General features: G+C 36.9%; 1 protein-coding gene across 1 annotated transcript in view; it reads right to left on the bottom strand.

Annotated features, from left to right (window-relative positions):
* IMMP2L (inner mitochondrial membrane peptidase subunit 2) overlaps positions 1-19,025 on the bottom strand; it is a gene marked incomplete at both ends in the record, with an annotated part of 874,930 nt that overhangs the window by 835,946 nt on the left and 19,959 nt on the right. The window contains one exon of the mRNA XM_080701778.1: positions 4,279-4,382. Coding sequence (XP_080557904.1) covers positions 4,279-4,382 — 104 coding nt within the window. The remainder of the gene's footprint in view (positions 1-4,278; positions 4,383-19,025) is intronic.

The following is a 19,025-nucleotide window of genomic DNA, read 5'->3' as shown; positions in this document are numbered from 1 at the left end:
GTTTCAATGATTATACTGTTTGTATATACTGTTAATAGACATAGGAACTCTGTAACTATATTATTTTTACAAGTTTACATTTAATACAATCTCAAAATACAAAGTTAAAACAACTTTAAATGTGATTTGGAACTTTATTATGGAAGAGCCTCTGTCCCAATGGACTTGCTAAGTTATATATTACTGTAAAATACTGCCACATAGTTAAGCCTCCTGCAGCAAGGCCATCACACAGGGTAATGAAAAAGTCAATTCTCAGGTATAGAAAATCCACCTTAATCACTATGCTCAGTCTGCAAATCAACTAAGAGTATAATGCCACCTACAAACACTCAGCAATACTAAGAATATTCGAATGGCCACAAATCTTATTTTGTATGACTGTTACGTCTTTTGTGTGTGGTCCTGGGGATGGAACTCAGGGGCTTTCTACCCCTGCGCTATACTCCCAGACCTATTTTATATTTTATTTGGAAACAGGGTCTCACTAAGTTGCTGAGAGCCTCACTAAGTAGCTGAGGCTGGCTTCGAACCTGTGTGGTCCTCTTGTCTCAGTTTCCCAAGTGCTGGGATTACAAGCATGCGCCACCACACCTGGCTGACCGGTACTTTTAATTATTAGATAAATATACCTCTTGAATTAACATTGCTGAATAACATACTTAAACCATAAAACAAAATGGATCAATAAAACAAAACTGTTAAAGAAAGAGGAAAAGATAAAGAAATGCAAAAAAGCAAATTCCAGCGTGTGCCTGCCTCCCTCCCCCATTCTCCATTCTTTAGGAAACTGCATTGGTCACTGGACTCCAAACAAACCCCCTTGTAATAGAAAGGACAGTCTGTTCTGCTATATCATGTATCTCTGTAACATAAATTGGCTCAGGCATAACTGAGAAATTATGCAAAGATTCCAATATAATGCAGAAGGTACATTTGTTCATCTGTGTGTTTTTCTCTCATATCATTAGGTTTTACTTTACCACTAACACCAGCTAGGGCCAAGTGCATGACCTGCAGCAAATCAGGAAGGAATCGCTTTTATTAAATTCAATTCTTCTTAAAGTTATTGCAAGGTCAACCCCTGATGTTTGTTTAAAAAAATTATACACACATTAAAAATAAATAAAGCTGGGTGTGGTGGGGTGCTTGTAATCCCAGCATTTGGGAGGCTGAGACAAGAGGATCATGGTTCACGGACAGCCTCATCTACTTAGTGAAGCCCTTTGCAACTCAGTGAGACCCTTTTTCAAAATAAGAATAAAAATAAGGTAGAATGCCCCTGGGTTCCATTCCCCGTATCACAATAAATAAATAAATAAATAAATAAATAAACAAACAAACAAACAAACAAACACAGCATATACTTCTAATATCAGTATTTTTTTTATTTGTTTTGTTTTGTGGTACTAGGCTATACTCCCAGACCTATTTTATACTTTGTTGCTGAGAGCCTCACTAAGTAGCTGAGGCTGGCTTCGAACCTGTGCGCTCCTTCAATCTCAGCTTCCCAAGTGCTGGGATTACAAGTGTGCTCTACCATGCCTGGATAATATCAGTATTTTTATACAAAGCTTACAACCCTTTCTCTACTTGTAACTTCTAACAATAAAATCCCTCTTATATCTATAGATAGCCTCAACCCTTCCTTCTGTCACCTATAATCATGCAATAATTCTGTTTAATGATTATTTGTTGTAAAACAATATAACATTTTTATTTAAGTTTTTAAAAAGTGGATATATCACATTTATTGTAAGTTATTAGAAAAATAACTTACAATAAATTTTATCTGTCTTTTACATTATAATTTTTATCAGGATTATTATTGTCTTTATTTGTGTTCTAGTTACTAAGTTAAATAAGGCCTACAACTTTATGTATGATTAAACTAAAACCATTTCAGAAATTTATGTGTAGTATTATAGTAGAATTTCTGTATTTCCACACATTCTAAATATACAAAATATTGTTTTAGGGAATTCTAAAATATAAAAATAGACTATCTTTTTTTCCAAGGATTACATATGTTTCAATGAAATGGCATATTAATATCAACTTCTAAGTAAAAAGATTAAGTATACTTTATATTTTATTGAAATCCAAAATTCAGACATGTATTTCAATAGTAATCATATATTTCCTAGATAGAATATGTCAATGAGGTAATGAAAATTATCTATGCAGGTTAAAATTTGACTTATACTTTGTAAGGAAAGCAAATATTCAATTTTGACATGCAGCAAATATGAATATTTATACATGTATATATGTATATGTGTGTGCATGTATGTATATACATATATGTGTGTACATGTATATGTACATGCATGTATGTACAAATGTATATGTGAACATTCATCACACTGTCAATTTTTTAAAATAAAGCAAGTTTATAAATGACATAAAAATAAGGATATATGTAAATAAAGCATTTTTGCTCTAAAACCAAAGAAGTATTTTAAATACAGTATGATTTTTATAGTACTGCCTCAGGCTAAAGAAGAATTTAATAGTAGAATTTGTATTTCTTTCTTAAAAAAAAGCCATAATATTGCTTAATAAATATTTGTTGTTAAATAAATGCCAAAAATATATGTAAATGGCTCCTGCTAGCAATAAGCTTTATAAAAAGTATATGTTATTTGCATTTGACAAAGCACATAAGTGACTCATTAAAAATACAGTTCACCCGAAGTAGCTATAATTTATTACAACAACCCTAACTTGAATATAAATGTTTTAAAAATTAGTTTATACAAGAAGTCTCTGTCATTTCAATATTATCTAAAAGAATAGTGTCCTCTTTTCAACATAATCAATGTGATACTATCATATTTGTATAAACCCGTGTGACCCTGAATTTCAAGAAGCCCTCTTTTACATTTCAATTACCTATTCAAAGTCACTTGCTTGAAAAAAAAAAAGAAAAGAAAAAACACAATTGTCTGCTTGTAGTGTGACCTCTTTCACTTGGGTAGGTATCCACTCCATCACCAACTAAGTGAGGAGGTAACCTTGTCAAACCAAAGGCAAAAGAATAATGAGCATGGGACAGGCTTGCCCGGCACAGAAAAGGTTTTTAAGGAGGCTGCAAAAAAATAGTTCTCTGAATGACAAAATTAAAGTACACTCCAAAGAGTAGGTTAATATTAAAGAAAGCACTCAAAACATGACAAGCATTTGATCCTCATCCTTGGATGTCTGCCATCCAAAACTTCAGTCAAATTCATTTCATTAGCTACTAACCAGATTCAGTTAATATGTTTCAAATGAACCCTGGTAGAACATTTTTGAAGGAGGTACACTTAGAGAATATCTATTTCTGCAAAGCATTAGCCAAAGGTAAGCATGAACAAGTAGATCCTGGTTTGCTTTGGCCAATTACAAATCATCATTCAATTAGGAAAAAAAAATTCCAATTCAGAATATGGAGCACAAATTGGAAGTCTTTACTCAATAGTAGGTTTTATTACCACTAAAACAAACAACATTAAAACTGCTACATTAGTTGCTACCCTAGTCCACTAACTGGCATAACAGGGAATTGTGCTAAAACATTTGTATAAATAGCTGAAACCAGACGAAATTAGGCAAGTTCTGTTGTAGTCTTCTCACCGAGAATTTACTTTAAAAAAAAAAAAATCAAATCCAAACCACTCAAGCGTGTACTAGGACTACGTATTATATCACTGTGTCAATTATATACACTTTGACATTCCTTTTCTACAACTGAGACAGGAATAAAATTTTTGTCCTGACGAGTCACAGTATTTTAACAGAGAAACAGTGCCACCTTTTGGTTCCAAACAAAAGCCTCCGGTACTACTCTTCCAAACATCCTTTTTTATCTAAACTCCTGTCAATGAATTTCACATCATAACTGTCATCTTCCAAAATATTTTTAGCTTTGAAAACTAAGAAAACATTGAGGTAACAGAAAAATTGCTTACCAAGATGTGAAATTTCAAAATACTGCAAAATAATAACGCATATATTTTGTATTAAAAGTATAACATTTTCAAACAAATATCTCATTGAATATATTTTATCAAATCCAAGTATATCAATCAACTGATATATCTTAAATATAAAAGAAAATCTTCTTATAGCATCATTATATTTCAAATTGTTTTTAAAAACTCAGCATATTTAATTTATACTTAACTTAATTGGTCATATGATATTAACAGTGTATTACCAGTTAAATCAACATAGTACAATTACTATTATGTTTCTACATGTAGTATGAACACTATATGTTCCAGAATTACTTACACCAATGACACAATGTCACCACGCTGTACTTCAAAATTTCTCACTTTCCAGTGGTTCAAAAGTACCACATCTGATGACTGGCTTCCCCCAGGATTCAAAGAAGGCTAGAAAATGCGGAAGAAGAAAAACACAATTATCATTTGCATTTTTAATCTTCACGGTTTCTTGCATTTCATAGCTTGAGTGGAATGCAATTAAATATTTCTAATATAGTACCTTTCAATAAAATGCTGTTCTAAGGTAAATGATCTTTTCAAAAGGCTCATTGGGATTCTTCATAAATAGCCAAAAAAAAAAAAAATAACAATACTTTTTGGAGAAGAAAACATGCCAAACAGTCAGCCTATACTAAATTCTAGTAAAGAGGTATGGAAAGCTTTACAAAGAATTTTAAAACATGGGAAAGAAGTAACGCAGTCCTTCTACTATCCACATAGGAGCTAATTCCACAGTAGTATACACACTTGTTCCATCTGGGGAAAAGAGGAAATAATCTCAGATCAACCAGTAGAATACCCATATGAAGAACTAGAAGGAACAGAAGAAAAACGGGACAATATAATTATGTTAAATGTAGGGATTCCTCATCCTGACCTCTCTTTTCTCAAGAGACAAAGTCCCAGTTGGAGCCTTCATCTTAGGATTCAGACAAGTCTACCTAAGGACAGATAGAAAGAAAAAATGGAGAGACATTTTGTATAATAAGGTTAAGAGCCATCTAGGCACGTGTGTGTGTGTGTGTGTGTGTGTGTGTGTGTGTGTGTGTGTGTGTGTGTGTTAGTGGGGATTAAGCCAGGGCATTATACTTCTGAGCTATACTCCCACCCTTTTTCTTGTTTTAAAACAGTCTTAAGCGGGGTGTGGTGGCGTAATACCAGTAATACCAGTACTTGGGAGGTTGAAACAGGAGGATCTGGGTTTGCAGCCAGCCTCAGCTACTTAGTAAGGTCCTCCACAACTTAGTGAGCACCTATTTCACAAAAAAAAAGAACAAAAAATAGGGCTGGGGTTAGCTCAGAAGTGGAACATCCCTGGATTCCATCCCCAGTACCAAAAAAAATTTCTTGATTAGGTTGCTGAGAGTCTTACTAAGTTGCTGAGGTGGGTCTCAAACCTGTGATCCTCCTATCTCAGCCTACCAAGTTCTAGGACTACAGGTATGCACCACCAAGCCTACCTTAGGCACAAAAATTTGATTGAAGAACTATGAAACCAACACACCAGCCATTTGGATAGGAGTACCAACAAAGCCAGAGTATAACAAGTCTGAGACCTGAGGTGAAAACGGCAGATGAAAGAAAAAGAATGACTAAGGAAGCCTTTTCACTGTTGAGTGAGAATATCAACATGGGAAGCAGCAGCTTCTGTGGTGATGGAAAGGATGCAGAACAACTCAGGCTCCCTGACTTTGCTGAGAGGCTGATGGTGGTGGAGCAGGAAGAGACATAACCACAGCAACCAGGGCACATAGACAAGCAGGACAAGTCAGGAAGTTCTGGGCAGTAGTGACACATTCTTTCTTAAAGATTCTTGGACTCATTGGTAGACTCTCTACAACACAAATGTGGGCAAAGAAGTGGAACTCTTGTTTAGAGGCTGGTATGGTTTAATACAGAATGTTCTCCAAAAAGCTCATGCATTAATATTCAGAGTTGACATAAAGAAGTCATAAGGGTTATAATCACATCAATATATAAATCTACTGTGATGGATTTCCTGAGTAGTAATCTAGGAAGGTGGGGTATGGATGGAGAAGGTGGCTCTTGGGGAGCATGGCCTTGGAGACTGTGTCTGTGAATCCCCTTGTTTGCTCTCTCTCTGGCTTTCATCTTGCCTTCTGTTTCCTGCAGTCATGCCCTGAGCTCTGCAGACCCAGCCTGACAAGAACTGAACTCTGAAATCTCCAACAACCTGTGAGCAAATAAATCTTCCTTCCATTAAGTTGTGTGGCCAATTATTTTGGATTAGAGCAGTGAGAATATTGACTGAGACAGAAGCTACTCCCATGACCTTGTTTTTTACTCCCCAGATTTGTGTAGCAAAAAAAAAATACTGGTTATTCTTGGAAATCTGAAACACTCCCAGAGCTTCTACCATCTCCTTGGCATCATAATGCCCAAATTTATAGAATCCCCTCTATTCATCACACGTGACTATCTTCATAAAATCCAACCAGATTAAAATAGAATTTTTTCATCAGTTACTATAAGATGAAAGTTTCCTTATTTCCTTAACATCCCATGTACCACTTTCCCAGTCAACCAGCTTAAAATCTTAGCTATTCATTTACTTTTGATCAGTCACCAAGCTAAAGGATGTATTTTCTCATCATATCTTTCACCTTTGATACAACTTTTCCTTTCTCTTTATCTTCATCATAGATCAAGCACACTCATCATTTAAGTCGCACTATATCTACACCAACCAATCTCACGTCCAGCTTTGAAAGGATTCCATTTCTTTCTAGCTACATGACCTTGAGCTAGTTGCTTAATTTTATCATGCCTTTCTGTTATAAGATATTGGTGATAATTAGCAACTTTTAACTAATTAATAATCAATATTAGCTAATACCCACAGAGTATTTACCATATTCACTATTCTAATGATAATAATAATCAGGACGTTCTAAGTGCTTACTTGTATAAGACACTGTTGAAAGGCTTTAAAACCACTAAATTATTTAATGAGATTATTCAATTAAAGTGCTTACATCATTTCTTTGCCCATAACTAACATATCAGTAACTTCTATTATTGATATTTCTGTCATGCTTTAATTATGGTAAGTCATGTACCCTTTCCCCAGCTCCCCCCTGGCTCTATCCCTAAGTGAAGAACAAAGTGGAAAAAGCCCAAGGAGCTTCACTGGGCCTCCCTTGGGGCTAGGAGATGGAGGACTTGTCATCACAGTAGTAAGGTTAGGTTAAAAGCTGTGCAGCCACATGGTTTGTTCTTTCTGATTCATATTTCTCAATCATATTCTCTCTCACCCTGTCTTTGTGCTCCATATCTTATAGGTCCTTCCTTGGTTTTTTTGTATTCTTCCTTCTATAAAATAGAGGTAATGAAGGTAACCTATGGGGAGGTTATGTGGGCTCTAGACCATAAGGAGAAAAGTTCCTTCCCATTACACTTTCACTGCATTCCTCTTTTTCCCTTTGCCATTATAATAGTGAAGGACAGCTATGATTTAATCATTTCTACTTGCTCTCCCTTAAACTCTTATTGGAGTTTTTAAGTTTGTGAACACAACCCATAATAAAAAATAAAATTCATATTGCACACAGTACACACATGCATAAGCCTAAAAAAATCTTACAGAAAAGTAATTACCTTAACTACATATACTCTGATATTTTCTACTCTTCCTTATTCTATGCTTTTAAAATTCTATTTATATCTTACTGTATTAATTTTATATTCATGGTATAGATCGTACAACCTACTAATGGCTTTCACCCAGTGTTAATATTATACTTTAAGGGGTAGGAGTGTGGCTCGGTGGTAGAGTGTTTTCCTAGAATGCACTAGTCCCTAGGATTTATCCACAGCATTACAAAAGGAAAAACCAAAAACAAAACAGTAAGAAAAGGAAGAAAGCAAAGAAGAGAGGAAGGAAGGAAGGAAGGAAGGGAGGGAGGGAGGGAGGGAGGGAGGAAGGAAGGAAGGAAGGAAGGAAGGAAGGAAGGAAGGAAGGAAAAAGGGTAGGCTTAGAGCTTTTCTTGTTCAACAATTATCCTAAAAAAGTTGCCTTTTCCCAATGATACCTTAGTTTTCTTATCTCTGTTGGTGAATTCTTTCTCCAGAAAATCTTATTGATATCCTTAGTTTCAAATGCTACCCATACGCCCATTTACCATATTAAAAGCAGAGTCCCAAGTAACTTTCGTCTCTATACTAAATCTGCAGCACTTCCTACTACAACACTGAGCATACTGTAATGTAATTTTTGTTTCATTTGTTGTTCTTTGCAACTAAGCAGGAAGTACTATGGCCCCCTAAATTTATACTCCACACCCAAATTTCCAAATAGTTGCTGGGTATCTCATCTGATCAAATCACTACTGGTTAAAATTCTTGTTAGCTTCACATTACCTTTATTCTAAGACTATCATCAGCATAAAAATTAAGTACTTGATCTGCAGGACCCTCTCAATTCCCCCTACACACTGCTACCAGTTAAGCTCAACCACAAGTACTTTCATACAGCCAGGTTATTTTCTCACACTTCCAAGTATCAAGCAAGCAAATATTTCTGTCTAAAATATTTTCCCCCTCTCTACCTTCCTACCAGCTGTTAAATTCATATCGGGGTGTGTGTGTGTGTGTGTGTGTGTGTGTGTGTGTGTGTGTGAGAGAGAGAGAGAGAGAGAGAGAGAGAGAGAGAGAGAGAGAGAGAGAGAGAGAGAGACAGACAGACAGACACTAGGTATTGACCTCAGTGGCATTCTCCTTCCAAGATACACCCCAGCCCTATTTTATTTAAATTTAGAAACAGGTTGGGCGTGGTGGCACACGCTTGTAATCCCCGCGCTTGGGAGGCAGAGACAGGAGGATCGCGCATGTTCAAACTCAGCCCCACGCGCTGGCTTAGGAGACCCTGTTTCCAAATAAAAATGTAAAAATAGGTCTGGGAGTGTAGCCCAGAGGTAGAAGGGCTCCCAGGAACCTCAGTACCACCAATAATAAATAAATAAATAAATAAATAAATAAATAAATAAATAAATAAATATAGAAACAGGGTCTCAATAGGTTGCTGAGAGTCTTACTACTTGCTGAGGCAATCATCAAATCTGTGATGCTCCTGTCTCAGTCTCCCAAGTACTGGGATTACAAGCATGAGCCACCACTCCTTGCTCTAATTCATGGGGTTTTTTTTCTTACTTTTTATTGGTGCATTGTAGTCATACATCTTAATGAAGCACAAGATGGTGGAGGCATACACATACACATCACCCAATTAGCCCTTACCCAATTCCCACCCCATTCCCTCTCCCTCCCTCCCTAATTCATGCTTTAAACAAAACTTGAATTCCATGAGACAATCTCACAGGAATTCTCTTCTCCCTATTTCCATCCTCAGTCACAGATGATCAAAAATCCCAAAGTCACCTTCACACCCATGATTGTTTCTTTTCTTTTTTTTTTAAACAAGTGTCAACCAGTTATTAAAATTGTTGACTTGGGCATCTGTAATTGTGACTTCAACCCCCACTCCTGGCTCAATACTGATGGAAGTAATTTGTTTAACAATCTCAGAAGGGCTGTGTAAATCAATTAGTCTCTTGTGGATGCTCATCTGGAAAGAATCCCATGATTTAGAGACTTCAGCAGAAGGTGTTCTCCTCATAGTGATTCTCAAAGTCTTGGTAGGCATGCAAACAGGTCCTTTTACATGGAGGTTCTTTTCTTTGGCACCTCTGATCAAATCAGCACACACCTTTTCCAGCGATTTCACGTTGCGGCTGGTAAGGGTAATTCTGATTTGGTGAATCGCTACCTCTGGTTCCATGGCTGTCTCTAGTATCTTTAAAAGTCAAGGCTGCAGCGCTGCTTCAGAACTGACATGATCCTCAGCACAGGAACAGCAGTGAGTCAGGAGTGGGAGCAGACAGAGCGAAGCTCTACAGCCATGTCACCCTCCGAAGGACCATGATTATTTCTTTCATCACACATTTGGATGTGTCTTGTAAGCACTCGTCCTTGTCTCTTTTTCCAAGAGCCTATAAGAATCTAGGAAACATGTTTTCTTCTAAGGTCTGTGTTCTGGGCACTTTGAAGGTTATTAGTACATTTTAGTAGAAAGAATCAAAAAATAACAGTGAAATTCCCAAGAGCTCCCCAAATCAACACGCAGCAAAGATCTTATTCCATCTATCTCAGCCTCCAAATATACTTCTGTGTTCTCCTCTTTGGTTTACAGTAGTTCCATTCACCTAGCCCCCATACTAGAAGACTCTATATCCAGGTTTAGTTTCTACTGTGAATCTCCCATCATCAGACTTTTCTTTGTCAAAAGAACTTGAAAATTCTACTCATCTTTCAAAGCCCAACTCAAACGGTTACCCTCTGTGAAGGCTTCAAAAGAACAAAAATACATATACTTCCCTTGTGACAATTAAGCAATAGGATCCTGGTTCTCCTATACACCCAAATCTTGACACTTGGAAGCATCTTTTCCTTATAAAGTCATTCTTCTCAACTTTTCAGAAATTAATTATTTGAAATGAAGGATAAAGTATTGTCAACAAAAGATTTACGCAGGGAAAAACAAACAAACAAGAGAAAGCATGTCTAATCTCAAACAGTAAAATAATGGAATCGTCACTTAGCACCTGCAAGACCTTGTTTGATTTTATAAGGGAAGTAAAAAGAGTTTTCTTTTACCTTGCCTCTCCTCCACAAGGTTAAATTAAGTATTCCCCCTTCTGTACTCCCATAGCAATTTAGGTAAATTTCAATGATAGTACTTAATAGGTTTCTGCCTACAGATATGACTCATTCAAGTGTAAGCTTCCCCTGTTTTACCCATTTTTGTATGCTTAATCCCAAAGAGAGGCTACGAAATGTTATTTCTATACTTGAAAGTTTAAAAGAGTAAAGATTCTTAAAAGAACATTTAAATATGATGGTTCCTAAGCAATGTACATTATCTAAATGATGTATACATCTTTCTCCGAAAACATATTCTGGATGACTAAGTATGGTAAGAAATGTTTGTCTCATCAGGTCAGGCAGTATGAGGATAAGGAATAAAGGTGCACAGTGCTTTATTATTACCCTTAGTGAAGCAATGTTAAACAACAGAGTAAAACAACATTGCTCATTTATGATTATGAACTTACGAATATGAAAAAAACGTGAAGAAAAATCTTCTTGAATTGGGAAAATTTCTATAGTATTATAAAAATGATAGTTCTTTGTCCTTCATTAAAAACATGCTATTAAAAGGAAAAGAATACTTGATTTTTCTATGCCGGGTGTGGTGGCGCACATTTGTAATCCCGTGCTTGGGAGGCGGAGACAGGAGGATCACACTGGTTGGAAGGCAGCGGTACTGGCTTAAGAGACCCTGTTTCCAAATAAAAATATAAAATAGGTCTGGGAGTGTAGCCCAGAGGTAGAAGAGTTTCCAGGAACCCAGTACCACCAAAACAAAACAAAAAAACAAAAAACAAAAAACTTTGATTTTTCTAAAACTATTTTTAAAAGAAAATAATTCACTTACTTTGAAATAAAAACTATATATGGGAAATTAAGAAATTTAAATTGGATGGTATTATTTTAGAAAAAAATAGTAAACTATGTAATTACTTTGAAATTTTACATCTTATTCCTGTGGGAATGGCAGTGTATGCTTCAGACAGAACAAACAATCGTTTCAAATCAAAGAGTTCATAAAGAGCAAATCTAAATTAATAGCAATAAATTTTAATCATTTGATATAACCAGTCTATATTTCTTTGCAATATTGTTAATATCTTAAATCCTAGATTCCTAGAAACTACTTCAAAATTATAATCAATTTAAGACAATACAGTTTTTTAATTGAAAAAAGCTCAGAGAATTTAAAAGTTTTCGCCCATTTCTGAAAATGTATGATTATGATATTTTTGCTAGCAGTCAAGGAGATTTCTAGCAGTAAGGGCAAAACACCAGTAATTACTGATATTTCTAACAAAAGCAAAGAAAGCCCAACAGTTGCTCTGCCTATCCTCTCTTCAAAAACTTGCATTCTGCCGGGCGTGGTGGCGCACGCTTGTAATCCCCGCGCTTGGGAGGCAGAGACAGGAGGATCGCGCAGGTTCGAAGCCAGCCGCGCGCGCTGGCTTAGGAGACCCTGTTTCCAAAAATGAAAATGTAAAAATAGGTCTGGGAGTGTAGCCCGGAGATAGAAGGGCTTCCAGGAACCCAGTACCACCAAAACAAACAAACAAACAAAAAAAAACCCTTCCATTCTATCAATCTATTCTTCTCCTTCTACCTTGAACAACTAAGTTTAAAAATCAAACTTGGAAGGACTAGGGGTGTATCTCAGTGGTAGAGTCATGCTTAGGATGCACAAGGCCCTGGGTTTGATCCCCAACATTACAAAATAAATAAAATTATATATATTTACATGTTATTATGTTATATGGTATGATATATAAATTATTTATAAATATATAATTTGTATTACATATTATATATACTATGTAATATATAACATATATTTTATATGATATATAAGATATATTCACATATAAAGTATATACCTATAAAATCTAATACCTGGAGAAGACAAAGATTTTTGAACAGGCCTTGCTCTAAAGATAGAAAATCACATTCGTGTCTTGCTCTATCTCTTTGCTGGCAATATTCCCCTGAGCATATAATTCACGTTCTGAGCCTCATTCCTTCCTCAGGCTGTAGCACCACCTACATCACAGGGCTGCTCTATCAATGAGATGGTCCTGAGAGCCTTAACACAGTACTTGGTACTCAATACAGAAGAGCAGTCAACAAATGTGATCATGAAGATGGCAAAAAGAAAGAATAAAGGGGGATAAAATCAAGTACAATATTCTTTCACAAGAAAAATTAGGCCTTTACATATTGCTCTGCATACTTCTTATTTTAGATCCTAAATTGGCAAAAAATTATATTCCTCATTTCCAAATTATTCATGGATTGTTTCACTTCTTCTGAGCAGATAGTCGGCATACTTTTATTTTGGACCTCAATGCTTTTTTTTTTTTTTTTTTTTTTCCGCATTACTGGGGATGGAACCCAGGGGCATTCTACCTCTGATCTATACTCTAAGCCCTATTTTTTATTCTTTATTTTGAAACCGGGTCTCACTGAGTTGCAAAGGGCCTCACTAAGTAGCTGAAGCTGTCCACAAACCATGATCCTCCTGTCTCGGCCTCCCAAATGCTGGGATTACAAGTGTGCATCACCACGCCCAGCTTAATTTTTTAATTTTGAAAAGGGTCTCAGTAAATTGCTAACAGTCTCACTACATTTCTGAGGCTAGCCTCAAACCTGTGAGCCTGCTGTCTCAGCTTCCCAAGTACTGGTTTTACAGATGTATACCACCACACCCACTTCAAAAAACACTTAATGTGTGCAATTAAGTCATGAATATCTATAAAAATACACATTGAGATTATATATGTTAAAAATCTGAAACTCAGCTAGACGTGGTGGTGCACACTTGTAATCCCAGCATTCAGGGGGCTGAGACAGGAGAATCGCAGTTCACAGACAGCCTCAGCTATTTAGTGAGGCTCTTTGCAACTCAGTGAGACCTTGTTTCAAAATAAAGAATAAAAAATAGGGATTGGCGTGTAGCTCGGAAGTAGAATGCCCCTGGGTTCCATCTCCAGTACCGCATAAAAAAGCCAGGCATGGTGGCTCAAGCTTGTAATCCCAGTAGTAGGGAGGCTGAGACCAGAGGACTGCAGTTCGTGGACAACCTCAGCTCTACAGTGAGGCCCTATGTAACTCAGTGAAAACCTGTTTCAAAATAAAGAATTAAATACAGGGCAGGGGGTGTAGCTTGGATGTCAAATGCCCCTTGGGCCCATCCCCAGACCCGCAAAAAAAAAAAAAAAATTAACTCAATTGTGGTTGATGAAATTATATTCTTTCTTCCTTTTGGTAATTGTATTTTGTACTTTTTAAATTTATGACAAACAAGTATATTTTCTGAAAAAACTATGTTACATTAAAAATAACTTTTTGCTTAATTTTGCTTAATTATGCTTTTACCTATGCTTTATTACCTAAGTACTATATAGTTTATTCTAAGAAAGACAATGTAAGCCAGCAGAGTTCAACAGATGTTAATAAACTATGCAAAAGCTAGAAATAGCCCATTTGGACCCTGCTTTCCAAACAAGTAAAACATAAAAATTGGGCTTTAATGTTGACTGCTGATCAGAAGCCATGCTGAAGGATTTTCATTTCTCCTACAAAAACAAATATTAGTGTCAAGGTATCCTAAATTCTCAGCTTGAGCCCAAATTCAAATCATATGGCAGTTTTGAAGGAATTTATGTTTTCATTTAGGAAAATAAAATTCCCATAGGGAACTAAACAAGAGTCAGGATAGATTTCTTGCCTTGTAAGATTTAACTGAAGCTATAAATCAATAAATGATATTATTCTGGCTTTTATTTTTTCTATAAAATTTTTACTTGTTTTCTAATTGAAAAGGGTTTTTTCACTCACTGCCTTTGATTCATTCTACCAACAAACCTTGGTTTTATCATCTTTGGGAACAATGTGTTTAACCTTTTCAGGCCTACAAAAAGCATCACTCAGTCAAGCATGGAGCACACACCTGTAACCTTAGCACTTAGGAGGCTGATTACAGGCTTGAGGCCAGTCTCAGCTGCTTAGTGAGAAACCGCAACAACATAGTGAGACCTTGATTCAAAATAAAAATATTAAGAGGAGTTGGACCTGTAGCTCAAAGGTAGAATACCCCTGGTTTCAATCCTCAGTACCAAAGGGGAATTGAAAAAAATAAAAATAAAGAAACAACCACCACTCACCCTGGCTATATAAACCTACAAAGTTTAGATATCACATTTCAACGCCGGGCATGGTGGCTCATGCTTGTATTCCCAGTGCTTGGGAGGCTGAGACAGGAGGATCGCACAGGTTCGAAGCCAGCCTCAGCTATTTAGCTATTGAGCCAGCTATGCCTCTGATAGAGAACTAATATCCAGAATACATAAAGAACTTAAAAAAAATATTGTCAATCTGGAGAACATTAAGTGAAGTGAGATTAGCCAGTCACAGAAAATGACTTTCTCTCATCTGCAGAAGCGAGAGGGTAACTGGTATAAGAGTGACTTTAGAAAATGGAGAGGAAACTCCAGTGCAGCGAGGGAGGTGGTTTTGGGGCGGGAGAGAGGGGGGAGGGGGAGAATTAATGAAGGAAACACTTCCATACACTTATGCACTTATGTGGGAATAGCAATGAAGATCTCAGTATCATGCACGGGGAAGGGGGAGGGAGCCAGAGGAAAGCTCACCAAGTGCTGTGCCAACTGCATTATTATGTGAGACTGTAAGACTATAATGCACCAATGAGAGCGTAAAAACAAAAAATAACACACTCAGAGAACAATCAAAAATGGGCAACTGAATAAACACTCAAAGGAAGAAATACCCGGGCGTGGTAGCACACGCTTGTAATCCCAGCATTCGAGAGGCTGAGACCAGAGGATCGCAGTTCGTGGTTTGCGACAGCCTCAGCTACTTAGTGACGCCCTTTGCAACTCAGTGAGGCCGTGTTTCAAAAATAAAGAAGCCTGGCGTGGTGCCGCACGCATGTAATCCCAGTATTTGGGAGGCTGAGACCGGAGGATCGTGGTCCGCGGACAGCTTCAGCTACTCTGTAACTTAGTTTCAAAATAAAGAATAAAAAACAGGGCAGGGGGTGTAGCTCGGAGGTCGAATGCCCTGGGTTCCATCCCCAGGCCGCAAGAAAATAAAAAATTTAAAAAAAAAAAAGTAAAAAGACTAAAAAATAGGACTGAGGATGTGGCTTGGAGTTAAAATGTCCCTGGGCTCCATCCCTGGCACCAAAAAAAAAAAAAAAGAAAGAAAGAAAGAAAAAAGGAAAGAAAGGAAGGAAAGAAGGAAGGAAGGAAAGAAAAAAAAAGAAAAAGAAGAAATACAAATGATCAATATATAAAAAAGTTCAACATCATTATCAATAAGGGAAATTCAAAATAAAACTATTCTGAGATTCCATCTAATTCCAGCTAAAGCTGGGGGTGGTGGCTCACGCTTGTAATCCCTGCACTTGGGAGGCGAGACAGGAGGATCGCACGGGTTCAAAGCCAGCCTCAGCTACTTAGTGAGGCTCTCAGCAATTTAGTGAGACCCTGTTTCCAAATAAAATGCAAAATAGGTCTGGGAGTATAGCATGGAGGTAAAAAGCCCCTGGGTTCTACCCCAAGTACCACCAAAAAAAAATAAAAATAATAATAATAATAATAATAATAATATAAGTCCAGCTAGAATGGCAATCATCAAGAATATGAACAATAAGCCAGGCATAGTGGCACACACCTGTAATCCCAGTATTTGGGAGGCTAAAACAGAAGGAGCACAGGTTTGCAGCCAGCCTTAGCAATTTAGTGAGGCCCTCTGCAATTTAGTGAGATACTGTTTCAAAATAAAGAATAAAATAAGACTGGGGAAGCCAGCATGGTGGAGCATGCTTGTAATCTCAGCATTTGGGAGGCTGAAATGGGAAGATCGGGGTTTGCAGACAGCCTCATCCTCGGCTACTTAGGCCCTTTGTAACTCTGTGAGACCCTGTTTCAAAATAAAGAATGAAAAATAGGGCTAGGGGTGTAGCTCAGAGGTGGAATGTCCCTGGGTTCCATTCCCAGTACCACAAAATAGAAAAATAAAAAATAAGACTGGGGGTATGGCTAAGAAGTAGAAGGCCACTGAGTTTAATCCCCAGTACTACAAAAAATAATAATAATTAATTAATTAATGCTGGTGAGGATGTGGGGAAATAGCATTCTTGTATACTGTTGGTGGAATTGCAAATTAGTACAACCACTATGGAGATTAGTATGGAGATTCCTTTACTACCTAAGCTATTTCTCCATTTTACTACACCTTAGCTTGCTTGGAAGACTACCCCAAGGAGGGAGCTGAAGACAGCAACTTCTGAGGCTCTTGCAAAACTGCCAGATAACATTGTGCCTTCTAAAACGTTTCTAACGCAATGCTCTACTCCTTAGCCAGATGGCCAGCCAATATTTAATGACTCAACCTTAATTCTGTAAACTTGTAATAAAAGGAAGAGCTGAGTTTTGCTCTAGGGGTTTATCTCTTTTGCCTTCTCCTCTCACCTCTTAGAGACAGGGAATAAAGAGCATTTTTTAAATCACATATTGGTATCTTTCCAAAAGAATTAAAGTCCAAATAATATAGTGAGTCATGCAAACCCATGTTTACAATGCAACTCACAATAGCCAAAGCCTGGGACCAACTGAGGTGTCAGTCAACAGATGAATGGATAAAAGAAACAAACGTGTTACACTCATGTGGAATTTCACTCAGCCATAAAGAATAAAATTGTGTCTTTCTGCAGAGAAATGAACGAAGTACAGAATATTTTGCTAAGTGAAATCAGCCAGTCTCAAAAAGTTAAGGGTCAAATGTTTTCTCTCATATGTGGAAGCTCTACAGAAAATAAGAAACAAAAGCAACTTTAGATAATGAGGAAAGAGACCAGTAGAATAGTGAGAGGGGAGCAGGGAAAGGAGGTAGGGAGGGAAAAAGGAGAACTGGTAGAGGAAACGATTCATGGCGTAATATGTCCACGAAGGCATCACTACCAACCTCACTGTTTTGTATAGGGAAGGGTAGGCAGCGGGATGGGACAGGGACGAAACACACCAAGAACGGTGTGCATGCTTGTCTGTATGACTCTGAACCTCATTATGATGTGTAATTGCAATGTACCAATAAAATTATAAGGCTTTTTATTATGTGATGAATTATAATATTCTAAAAAGTGATATACGATTAAAGTGCTAGCTGGGTGAGGTGGGGAATATTTATATCACCGTACTTGGCAGGCTGAGACAAAAACATTTCAAGTTCAGAGCCTCCCTCAGCAGCTTAGAAAGACCCTGTTTCAAAATAAAAAATAAATTAAGGCTAGAAGTGTAGCTCAGAGTTGAACCAAATGCCTCTGGATTCAACCTCCAATACCAAACAGAAGTGCTATATTGGCTTTCTGAAAGATTCCTAGAAATCTCATTCACTAACCCCCTTCAGTTATTGGTAAGAGTGTGATCTTTTAAAATTAAATAAATTATGGTTGTTCAAACCAAAGCCCAAATAATTAATAATAATAATAATAATAATAATAATAATAATAGAGAAGAAATTGAAATTATATGTTTCAAGCTTTTTAAGAATGCATCACTAGAGCCGGGCATGGTGGCGCACGCTTGTAATCCCCCCGCTTGGGAGGCTGAGACAGGAGCATCACACGGGTTCAAAGCCAGCCTCAGCTACTTAGTGAGCTTCTCAGCAACTTAATAAGACCCTGTTTCCAAATAAAGTATAAAATAGGTCAGGGAGGATAGCCCAGAGGTAGAAAGCCTCTGGGTTATACCCCAGTACCACCAAAAAAAAAAAAAAAAAGAATGCATCACTAGTCAGGAAGTATGAAGTCCAATTAAAATAAATGCATATTTTGTTTATAGAGTTATTGTTATTGAGATACATATTTACAACAATGTGGGTAAAAACATCTACAATGCCATCTTTCCTCCTTTCTATGCAGGGGTCTCTACAATTGCATGACTTTTGGAGCCCTCAGATTTGACTCACTAGATAAGAGTAATAAAATGGACTATAATGTAGCCAGGTCTGAACAATTTTTTAAGTTAGAAATGAAGCAATCCTCTCACTAAAAAGGTACCTATAACCCATACCCATTAATACTTGACCCATTACAAAGAACAATTGTCTAATTAAAAGATTCTCAAAACCTTAACTTTAAAGCTCTTAACCCAGCCAGATGCCTCAAGTCATACATATATCCACTTAAGTGGTAAAAGAAAAATTTCAAATAATAAAACATTGCAGGGAATTTGCATTTATTAAGTCCTACCTGCATCTGACACTTTATTATATATAGAATAATGAGGTCTTTGCACCTGCTCCAGCTTCCAGAGGCTCTAGAGGAACATCAAGTGGAATGACGGA

The sequence above is a fragment of the Muscardinus avellanarius genome (genome assembly GCF_963383645.1).
Source record: "Muscardinus avellanarius genome assembly, chromosome: 9".
Taxonomy (NCBI): domain Eukaryota; kingdom Metazoa; phylum Chordata; class Mammalia; order Rodentia; family Gliridae; genus Muscardinus; species Muscardinus avellanarius.
This window is presented reverse-complemented; position numbering and strand designations above follow the sequence as displayed.